The sequence below is a fragment of the Melospiza georgiana genome, chromosome 25, assembly GCF_028018845.1.
Source record: "Melospiza georgiana isolate bMelGeo1 chromosome 25, bMelGeo1.pri, whole genome shotgun sequence".
In the NCBI taxonomy this organism is placed as follows: Eukaryota; Metazoa; Chordata; class Aves; order Passeriformes; family Passerellidae; genus Melospiza; species Melospiza georgiana.
This window is the reverse complement of record NC_080454.1, coordinates 4,645,834-4,657,343: the sequence shown is the minus strand read 5'-3', so window position 1 is coordinate 4,657,343 and position 11,510 is coordinate 4,645,834. Positions and strand designations below refer to the sequence as shown.

Here is an 11,510-nt window from a genome sequence, read left to right as displayed (position 1 = left end):
CCCTTGGTGCACCCCCAGGATATTCCTGGAAGAGTGGGCTCTGCTGCACAGACTGTTCATCCAGCAGCAGACAAGGACCCCTGACTACTAAAACTCTGGACAGAACAATATCTTTAAAAATTAAAACAGTTTTAAACAGTGACCTGTAAGGCATATGCATGGTCAGGAAAGGCCCTTTGGTAAGTCGTGGAAGATGTTCCACTTGCAACTTGTGCCTCTGTAGTGTGCTTGCAGGCTGAAGTTGCAGTTGAAATCTGGTTAATCTGGTTGCCAGCAGAAAGAGTTGTTGAACTGTTGTACTGAGCTCAGGCTTTTGTGGCTGACAATAAGGGATTTTGTAATTTATTTCACCATAGAGGGCTTAGTTTGCTACCAACTGGGGCTAGCAGTTATAAGGGCAAATCCTGGTCTAAAGCTGTGCTGTTGTGAATATGTCCTGACTGTGAGAACTATTGTGAGAGCATTTGTTGAGGCGTGTTGTTAGCACGATGCAAGTGGGAGTTTGGACCTGCAGTTCCATTTTAGGGCAACTGAAATGGCCAGGGAAAAACAAAATGTGTGGGGTGCATGATCCTTAATAAACCTCCTCCCCGCTGTGACTGTGTGTGTGTCTGTGTGTGTGTCTGTGTGTGTATGTGTGTCTGTCTGTCTGTGTTTTGGCTACGGGGACAGAATTTACTATAACACCCGGTTTTCATGTTAAAAGGGTTTGGAATCTGAAAAATTATAGGGCAGCGCTCTGTTGTTCAGGTGTTTATGTTTGTGGAATTTGAAGTATAGAGGTTGAGTGCTTTAGTGTAGTGTGTTTGTGTTTCCCGTGGGAATAATAAGATTGCGATATTGTTAGATTGCATGAAAGAGATTTTTTTAATTATATGTGAGTTTATGTTGTGGTCGTGTTTGGAGCTGTGGTGTATTTTTGAGGCAACACTTCCATCTTGTGTCAAAAGTTGTAAGTGCAGCACAGGTTGAGTGTGAAGTGTAAAACTGGTTCATTTGAAAGTGCTGATTAATTTTTGAGAGCTGAGACATGAACATTTTGAAGCAAATTGGGGATAGACAAAGGACGGGGCCAGTTTGGCAAGAAAAAGTAGAAGCCTTTGGTAAGAGTTTACTTGTGGTTTTAGGTACGGGGATTGTGTTTGTAGATGGTGATTGCTAGAGTCATAATAGGGGTAGTTTTGGTCTGAGAATCCAATCTGGCCAGACAGAGAGAAGAAACTGCTTTGCTTCAGTGGTTTAAGCTTGACTTGTGGAAGTTTGTGAACACAGTAAACTGGTGGATAGACAGGGAAAATTAGAGCATTTATTTAGAAGGTTATATCAGTTGTCTGCTGAGAGACTAGTGGCTTTGGATTGGGAGCAACTGGCTGTGGAGAATCTAGACAGCCAAGGAAGAGTGAATGGAATAGCTTGCATTTGTGGGAATTTTCCTGCAGCTTTTGGTGCATCTCGAGGTTGGCATTGTGTGTGGGTGTTACTGCAATGTAAGATTTGTGCAGGATGTTATTATTGTTCTTCTGCTAACTAGTACAGAGAATGTGCCCAATGTCAACAGCTCCCTGGTCAAGTTGATTTAGAACCAAATATTTTAAAGCTGATTTGTGGAAAATCACATTTAGTACCTGAGCTTTGGGCTGTGCAAGAAGAAGATTGGAAAAGGACTGTAAAAATCTGTGAAGCCAGGTTTGAGTGGAAGTGAGACAAGAAGCAAAGGAGGAGGTAATGAGGATTGGAGTAGGGTGTTGGTTTTGTTAAGGAGAAGGGGAGCGATGGGAAGCAATCAGAGTAAAGAGATCCCCAAAAGTATTTTTTTAGGGTGTATTTTGGCACACTGGAAGGAACTAGTAGGGTATGGAGGGATAGAAAATAAAAGGACTCTAGTGAAATTTTCCACACAGTGGTGACCGCTCTAATAGGCTTGAAGAGGGGGTCAGCTGGCCCCCAACTGGAACTCTCATTATGAGACTTTGTTACAGCTTGTGTTATTTTTGAGGAGGAAAAATGGGAAGAAGTGACGTATGCTGACGTGTTTTTCTCCCTCCAGAACCACCCTGAGTGGCAGAGAGATTGTGGGCTCAGGGCTCCCTCTGACCCCTTTGCATTGGCCCTGTAAAAAGAGATTGAGGCTAGCAGAGGGAGGATGAAACGGTGTTGTAATGCATGCTCCATAAACCAGCGCTGCACACACCCAGACAAGCTGAGCCACTGGAGCAAGAGTTGGGGGATCTGTTTGAACCATCCCCTAGAAGGCAAGGGGGCGGAGAGGGGCAGCACACTCGGGATGGGCAACTGTCCTTATAGAGTACGACACAGCACAAAGTACCACGACTCCATCAGAAGGGTGCAAGAGAGATTTATTATAGCAACATGCTGCTTTTATACTTTTAAAAGATATTTATATTCACTCAACATACACATTCACTGCCCATTGGTTACAAGAAAGATGTGGCTCATTGGGTGACCAAGGAGCCGCTCCATTCTGTGAGCCAGCTGGAGTCTGTATCGCTCAACTTTCTCTCCTTCATCACGTCTCCATGGGGACAACCTTGGTGTCTTCCTCAGGAGAGATATGGGGCTTTCCTTTATCTTCAGGAGACCTTTGCTGGCTCACAAGAACAGCACAGAATGTCTTTCCTACAGTCAACAACCTCAACTCCAGTTCCAGCTCTTATTCCACCTCCTAAGACTTCACCCTCAGCTCCAGTTCCAGCTCTTATTCCACCTCCTGACATCTCTGTCCAAACTCCAGCTCATATTCCATCCCCCACTCCAATTAAGGCTATTACTTTTTCAACCCCAGCTCCAGCTTTAAACAAAGGTATTTCTGTTTCAGCTCCAGCTCCAGTTTTAAGCTCAATTGAATCAACTCCAGTTTCTAGTTCAAATTCAACTCCAGCTTCTACTCCATTCCCCACCTTGATTACTCTGCTTACTCCTAAATCTCTCCCACTGCTCAGCAGCAACAGCGAGGAAGAGAAGCCCTCTCCAAAGGGTCCTGCAGCATCCCGGACTCAGAAACAAACCAGGGAAATTATGCAAGCACCCTTGAGGGGGCAGTAAGTCCTGATGGGAAAACAATGTGAGTCAAAATTCCATTTTCTACAATGGATTTAGAGGATTGGGAAAAGATTGCTAAATGTTATTGAAGTAACCCAACAGATGTTGCAAAGAAATTAAAGTTTATGAATAAACAGCATCGACCTGACTGGACAGACCTCCAGCTATCATTGGATGTCTTAATTGAGACAGGAAAACAACTGATTTTAAAAGAAGCTAGGGACTTAGCAGAAGATGATTGCAGAATAACACAGAGCAGACTGAGAGATGTTTTTCCTTTTCAGGATCCATACTGGGATCCTAATAATGATAGTGATGTGGAAAAGCTAGAGAACTGTCAGAATATATAGTGCAGGGGTTGGAAAGAGCAGTTCCTAAACCAATAAATTGGTCGATCCTATATGCAACTAATCAAGGTCCCTCCAAAACACCTTCTGAATTTCTAGAACATCGGCAGGATGCAATGTGTCATCGTACAAGCTTAGATCCTGAATCTGAGGAAGGGATACAACATCTAATGGGTTTATTCTTAGGATAATCTACAGGGGACATTAGATGCAAACTTCAGAAGATACAGGGTGTGACAGCACGAGATTTAGAGACTTTGCTAGAAGAGGTATGGAGTGTATTTAGTAACCAGGAATAAAAGTGCAAAGAAGGGATGAATTATTATTACCAGTAGTAAGAGAAGAAAACAAAGGGAAATGTGGACGAGTGCCACCAAGGCAGGGAGCACCTTGGCTAAGGAGAGACCAATGTGCATTCTGCAAGAGGGTTGGACACTGGAAGAACCAGTGCCAGGGATGAAGAAAAGGCAATGAACAAAGAAGAGATCAAAAAGAGAGACCGGTGGTGGTTGCCCATGTTGAGGAAGATTGAGGTGGACTGGAGGATCCTACCCTAAGAGACCCTCTGGTCATAATGAAACCAGGCAACAAAGAAAAGAAAATGGAATTCCTGATAGACATAAGGGCAACATATTCGGGGTTAAATAAAGCTTTAATACCGATAACAGATTATTATGCCATGGTAAAGGGGGCAGCTGGCCAATCTGAAAGAAGCAAAAATAATATCCAAAACGAGAGAGATTACTTTGGACCAACAATAAGTGGAATTGTTAAGCCTGATGTTAATAACCGATGAGGCTGAAGTTGAAAGTGAAGATGAAACTCACAGGAAAATATTGGCTCAGGTATTTCCTGTGTTGTGGGCTTCTGACATACCAGGGAGAGCAAAGAATGCACCACCAGTGCAAATTAGGCTTGAATAAGGAAAACAATCAGTTATGGACAAGCAGCATCCTTTGAGAAAGGAAGACAAGCGAAGGGATTAGCCCAGTAATTGAAAATTTTTTACAGATAGGACTATTAAAGGACTATCAGTCTGAATTCAATACTTCTATTTTACTTGTTAAAAAGCTTGATGGATCATACCAAATAGTACAAGATTTAAGAGCTTTTAATAAGATAACTGAGGATTTATAACCAGTGGTTGCCAACCCCTACAGTCTGATAAATCATTTAACATGTGAACTACATGGTTTAACATGGTTTACTCTTTTGGATTTAAAAGATGCTTTATTTTGCCTTCCTCTCCATGAGGCCAGCCAGAAAAGTTTTGCATTTGAGTGGGAAAACACCAAAACTGGATGCAAAACCCAGATAACATGGTCAGTTCTACCGCAAGGTTTTTAAGAACTCTCCCTTGATATTTGAAGAACAACGAGCAAAAGATCTGGAATCCTGGGAAGCTCCATCAGAAGAAGGACAGCTGTTACAGCATGTGGACAACCTTCTGGTAGCTACCAAAACTCAAGAGGCATGTATAGAGTGGATGATAAGTCTCTTCAACATTTTGGGCCTACAGAGTATTGAGTGTCCCAGAAGAAAGCCCAGATGGCGAAGCAAACAGTTTGGGCTACGAGGTTAGTGCCGGACAAAGAACTTTAGGACGGGATCTCAGGGAAGCAATATGCCAGACCCCAATGCCCCAGACAGTAAAAGAACTGAGAACCTTTTTGGGCATGACTGGGTGGTGCAGGCTGTGGGTTTATAATTACGGACTGTCAGTCAAACCCCTATATGCCTTGATTACAGAAGGGAACAGAGACCTTCAATGCACAAAAGAAGCAACACGAGCCTTCAGCCAGCTGAAGAAGGCCCCTATGTCAGCTACAGCCCTGGGACTTCCAGATGTGAGTAACCCATTCTTTCTTCTTGTTTTCTCACGAAAGGCAGAGAATTGCTTTGGGAATGCTGGCACAAGGTGTGGGCGCATACAGCAGGGCAGTCGCCTGCCTCTCTAAGCAGCTGGATGCAGCAGCTAAGGGGTGGCCAGGACGCCCCAGAGCTGTTGTGGCAGTGGCAGTGAACATTCAGGAAGCACACAAGTTCACCCTGGGCCAGAAGATGACAGTGCTGGTGTCCCACACAGTGTCTGCAGTGCTGGAAGTAAAGGGGGGACATTGGCTCCCCCCACAGAGATTCCTGAAATACCAAGTCAGAATGGTGGAACAGGATGATGCAGAAATTGTGGTAACTAACATTGTAAACCCAGCTTCTTTCCTCAGTGGTTGTATGGGAGAACCTGTGATCCATGACTGCCTGGAGACTATCAAAGCTACATACTCCAGAGACCCAGATCTGAAGGACATCCTTCTCAAGGACACTGAGACCTGGTTCACTGATGGAAGCAGCTCCATCATCAGTGGAAAAAGGCAAGCCAGGTATGCAGTTACCACAAGCCAAGAGGTAATAGAGTCTGGATCATTACCAACCAACACCTCAGCACAGGAGGCTGAAATAATTGCCTTAACCCGGGCTTTAGAGCTGGCAAAAGGAAAGAAAATCAATATTTACACAGACTCAAGGTATGAATTTGGGGTAGTCCATGCACATGGAGCCATCTGGAAGGAAAGAGGACTGTTGAACTCACAAGCAAAAAGCATTAAACATGCACAAGAGATAATAAAACAGTTGGAGACAATCCAGCTACCTGAAAAGGTGACCATCATGCACATCAAGGCACACCAAAAAGTGAGCTCTGATTTGGAGAAAGGAAATGAGCTGGCAGACAGAGAGGCAAAAGAACCAGCTAATGGTAAGGTAATTGTTGAGACAGTTGAGGCAGCCTCAATCCCAGATGGACAAATTTCTATGGAAAGTAAGCCAAAGTACAGTAAAAAAATACCTGTGTGGCACGTAAGGTCTGACAATTTAATATCTAGCAGTTGTTTACTTTTAAAAATTAATATTCTTGCCTTGTGGGCATTCTGTTTGTTAATAAACTGTTCGAGTTTTTTTTCACTTTCATCTATGAACCTTCATTTCCTGTTGGTGGAAAGGGATTATTGGAACCCTGCAGAGGGGACAACACTCACCCCAGAGTGTCCTCTTTTAAATCATCTCTCAAGCTGAGATAAGTGCTACATTCCTACAAGTGCTTGGAATGTGGAATGAGCTCCAGCCAGAGCTCCCACCTGATCCGGCACCAGGAGATCCAAAGCAAGGAACATCCCTGCTGGGGCTTGGGATGTGGGAAGAGCTTCATATGGAAGTCTGACCTGGTTACCCATCATAGGATCCACCTCAGGGAATTGCCCTACAAATGCTTGGAATTCGGGCAGAGCTTCCAGTAAGAACTCCCACCTCATCAAGGTCAACCAGATCCACACCGGGCAATGGCGCTGTGAGCGTGGGGAGTGTGGGAACGGCTTCAGCCCGAGCTCCAAGCTCGTCACCCTCCAGTGCATCCACACCAGGGAGAGTCCCTGCAGGTGTCCCGAGTGCGGGATCCCCAGTGACCCCGCTGGGCAGAGCCCTGGTGATCCGTGGCCCTGGCGATCCCCGTTGGGTGGGGGGAAGGTGTTGGAGAGATTCCTTTCTCTTCTCCTTGTGCTGCTGTGATTTGGTTGATAATAAATTTACTCCCTGTGCCCAGGCTGGGTCTGTTGAGCCCGTGCCGGTTCTCGGAGCGGGATCTCTCCCGATTTTTCTTCCAGCCCCGGGGCCTCTCCTCAGCCATTCAGAGCTAATCAGAGCGCGCCGCGCTGATGACTCCCCGGTTGCCGGGCGGTCCCACAGCGCCCAGAGCTCCTCACCTGGACTCCACCCGCGCTCCGCCTCGCCCCCAGACCCCGCCGCGAGGGGAATTTGGGCAGGGGGGAGGTGCCAAAGCCTGCCCGGCCCCGGCCATGGGGCGAGGGGCGGCAGCTGGGGCCCTGCTGGTGGCACTGGTGGTGCTGGGAGCCCCCCCGGCTGCGGGCGCGGAGCTCTCGGGTGAGCGGGGGGCGGGAAGGGAAGGGAAGGGAAGGGAAGGGAAGGGAAGGGAAGGGAAGGGGAAAGGGGGAGGTGGGACCCTCAAATAGATGTGGGGGGGTCTTGCTGGCGACCGAGGAGTTATGAAAAAGGGGGAGGAAAATACGGAGAAGAGTGGGAAAGAGGAAGAGGGGCGGCGGGAACAAAGGGCCTACAAGGGGTGGCACGTGGGGCACACGGGGTGCAGAGTGTGGATCCGGGGTTTCCTCTGACATCTTGGTTTGCTGTGGGGTGCTGGGGGCTGCTGGAGGGGCACCCTCTGACCTATGTCCTGCACACATAGGAGTGTTCCAGGAGATGGTTAAGTCCGAGTGTCACTTCATTAACGGCACCGAGCGGGTGAGGTTCGTGAAGAGGTTCATCTACAACCGGGAGCACTACGTGCACTTCGACAGCGACGTGGGGCACTTTGTGGGGGACACCCCATATGGCGAGGAGGTTGCCAGGCACTGGAACAGCGACCCGGAATGGATGGAGCACAGACGGGATGCGGTGGACAGGCACTGCCGACACAACTACCAGTTGTCAACCCCGTTCCTCGTGGAGCGCCGAGGTGAGCGTGGGGCAGAGCGTGTACCCTCGGACCTGCCCTGCCAATGACCCTGGACCCCCTCAAACCTCCCTGGGAATAACCCCAGACATGTCAGCCCTTCCTGTGCCCATTCCCCTGGGCTCTTGCCCACCCCGCAGTGTCCCGGAGCTCTCCCTATCTCTCCCAGTCCATCCCAGACTCTCCCAGTCCATCCCAGACTCTCCCAGTCCATCCCAGTCTCTGCCAGTGCCCCCCGCGTGTCCATCTCGATGGCCCTTGGAGCTGCCCTAGCCAATCAGAGCGCGGCTCTCTGATGACTCATCAGTTGCCGGGCAGACCCGCAGCCCCCAGTGCCCCGCGCTGGACTCGGCCTCCCAGCGCCGCGCGCGCCATTCCCAGTTCATCCCAGTGCCGCAGAAATCCCTCCCAGTGCCAGGCACTTCATTCCCAGTCCCCCTCAGTTCATTCCCATTCCATTCCCAGTCCTTCACGGTCCACTCTCAGACTTCCATCCTCTCTCCCAGTGCCCTCCCCAGCATTCTCCAACCCCCTCCCAGTCCCTCTCAGTGTTACCCGAGTCCTTCCCCGTGTCTCCCATTTTACCCGCATTTTATCCCAGTGTCTCTTCACACTCTCCCAGTGTCCCCCAGCGTGTCCATCTCGCTGGTGCCCCCCTCGAGCTTCCAGCCCGGCCCCGGCCGCCTGCTCTGCTCCGTGATGGATTTCTACCCTGCTGCCATTCAGGTGAGGTGGTTCCAGGGCCAGCAGGAGCTCTCGGAGCACGTGGTGGTCACCGACGTGGTCGCCAACGGGGACTGGACCTACCAGCTGCTGGTGCTGCTGGAAACGCCGCCCCGGCGCGGGCTCAGCTACAGCTGCCAGGTGGAGCACGTCAGCCTGGAGCAGCCCCTGAGGCGGCACTGGGGCACGGCCCGGCCCCCAAAGTGCCAGGGGCAGCGGGGGAGGCGCTGGGGGGGCTGAGAGGGGAGTTGGTGGTAGCTGGGATTAATTGGGAGGGAGTTTGAGGGAGGCAGAGGGTACCTGGGAGAAGGGTTTGGATGGCCTGGGAGGGCAGAGAAGAGTTTTGGAGGATGTTGGGAAGACTGGGATGCAGTTAAGGGTTTCCTGGTGGCTTCTGAAAGGGAACATCCTGGTCGTGCTTGATGTAACTGGAAGGGAGTCTGATGGAGCTGGAGGGGCTGGAAGAACATTGGGGATGTAAAAACGGGGCTGGGATGAGGGTTGAGTGTGCTTCAGTCTACTGGCATTGATGTTGGTGAGTGCTGGTGGGACTGGGAAAAGCTTTGGGGGATCATTGGAAGATGGGTGTCAACTGGGAGGGGGTTTGGGGTCCTGGAGGGATGGGGAGGGGACTTGGGTGGTACTAGAGAGGTTGGATGGGGATAGGAAAGAGGTCTTGTGGTCCTGGGTGGGCTGGAGGGGTATGAGGGTGCTTGGAGAGGCTCAGGGTGTCGGTGAGAGGTTTTGGGGGTGCTGAGCCCTGCGAACCCCCCAGAGATGCCGCCAGACACCGCCCGCAGCAAGATGCTGACGGGCATCGGGGGCTTCGTCTTCCTGGCGCTGGGGCTCGGCTTCTCCCTGCGCAAGAAGGTCAGGGCGGGTGCCGGGGGTGGCGTCCCCGCCGTGGCGGAGCGTGTGCGCTCCCGCCGGGGCCCCCAGCCCGGTGTCACCCCCTTTTCTCTGCCCACAGAGCTCCTGAGCCGGCGGCGGCCGCAGCCCCTCCCCGTGGGCTCGGGCCCGGCCGGGACCCCCCGCTCCGTCCCCGCTCCGCTGATTTTGGGGGGGTCCCGTGTCCCCCCAGCCCTGCTGTCACTCTGCCCCTGCCCAGCTGCTCCCAGTGCTCCCAATAAAGCTTCCCAGTTCACCCTGATCCCATTTATGGGGGAGCTGTGTGTGGAGGAATTTTGGGGGAACCCACAGGGGTACTGTGATGGGAGGGGGCAGAATCAGCCCCAAGATGGATCAGGAATGGGGGACGCCTGTGAGTCCCCTGTGTGTCACCCCACACTGGGTGCTGAGTGCCCACCCTGGCTGTGGGTGAGGAGCTCTTGGGTGAGAGGGGGAGCAGCACAGGAAAGATGGGAGAGGTGTTTGGGAGGGGGGTAGGAGGAGGGAGGACAGTGGCAAAGGGGTCCCCTGGGAGTCCCTTCGTGTCCCCATCACAGGATGTCTTGAGCTGTTCCTGGGGTTCTGTGGTGGGGGGAGGGGGTGTAAGCAGAACCGTGCTGGGGGGGCCCCAACCCCCCCATCCCTCCCTGGGGCTGACAGTGGGGGTGACCCCAGCCAGCAGCCAGTGCTGTGGGGGCTGTGGGTCAGAGGGGGTGGGAATGGGGGATCCAGGAGGGTCCCTTGAGCCCCCAGCCTGCTGTGGGGTGATGGGGTCTGTTGGGGCTGAGGGGAGGCACCCCCTCACCTGTCTCCTTTCCCACATAGGTGTGTTCCATTTTTGGGGAAAAGCCCACTGTCGCTTCCCCAATGGCAACAGCTGGGTGAAGTTTGTGGACAAGGAACATCCACAAGTGGGAGTAATTTGGGCTCAGGAGATGCCCCAAAGTTTTGAGGTGGGATTGAGTTGTTTGGAGGTGAAGCTGAGACATTTTCAGTGGGATGGAGTCGTTTAGAGGCAGCACCCATTGCTCTGTGCTCTTGGGGAGCAGAGCTGTGAGGGACTGGAATGTCCCGGGTTAATGGCTGGAACGATGGCAGAGGCAGAGGGGGCTCTGCTGGCCACGGGCGTGGGCAGTGCCCGGGGCACAGGGGGTGAACAGCCAGCCCCCGACGGGACGGGCTGGGCTGGAGCCAGGGAAGGGCAGAGGCCGATCAGCAGCAGCTGCTGCCAGGCGGGACAGGGCCGGCCATGGAGAGACAGGGAAGGCTGATGCAGTGATCAGAATCCCATTTTATTGAGGGATTCAAACCCTTATATACTGTTTCAGGGAGACTAGTAATGTGTCTTACAATGATTAGGTTAAAATCACATACACAAACATATGCATATAACAACATCTCCTCCTTGCAGAGCTTAATGGGATTTTCTTTTTCCGGTAAACCCGTTTGATTGAATCTTCTTGCAATCCAGGTCTAATTTTCCAAGTTCCATTTGTTTTTCCCAAGGCAGCCTGTTATCCAATCTCTTATGTTAACCAGGTCCAAAGTGCATCATCTGTGTTGTGTCCCCCGACGCTCCAACAGGACAGGGCTTTGGAGCAGGGCAAGGCCCTCCCTGACACAACTGGCTCAGCTCTGGGAACTCCCCGGGGAAGGCCCGGGACATTCACACAGAGGGCTGGAGGTTTGCATCCCTTCCCATGGGCCACACCTGGCTCAGCTGCGCTGCCGGGAGAGGCAGGGCCACATCTCAGAAGGGGCCATAAACCATCAGAGCCCTGGGATCCGCAGCGTGGCATCCGACAGTCTAAAACTCCCGCCAGAGGAGGGAGCTGGGCATTCACCCAACCTGAACCTGTGCTGACTCACAGAACTTGGTGTTTCTGGGGCTTTTCCTGCCCCCAAGGGATCCATCCTGGGACCATCACTTACACCAACGACAAGGACATTGCAGCAATCTATTTTTGTTGCTG

The 11,510-nt window shown here is 51.3% G+C and overlaps 1 protein-coding gene across 1 annotated transcript; it reads left to right on the top strand.

Annotated features, from left to right (window-relative positions):
* The first annotated feature begins 7,170 nt into the window (after positions 1-7,170).
* On the top strand, positions 7,171-11,014 carry LOC131093353 (class II histocompatibility antigen, B-L beta chain-like). Its single transcript, XM_058040505.1, has 7 exons — positions 7,171-7,337; positions 7,660-7,929; positions 8,549-8,833; positions 9,425-9,519; positions 9,622-9,751; positions 10,363-10,448; positions 11,009-11,014. The coding sequence occupies exons 1-7, from the start codon at positions 7,253-7,255 to the stop codon at positions 11,012-11,014; spliced, it is 957 nt and encodes a 318-aa protein (XP_057896488.1). The 5' UTR covers positions 7,171-7,252.
* Positions 11,015-11,510: the final 496 nt, after the last annotated feature.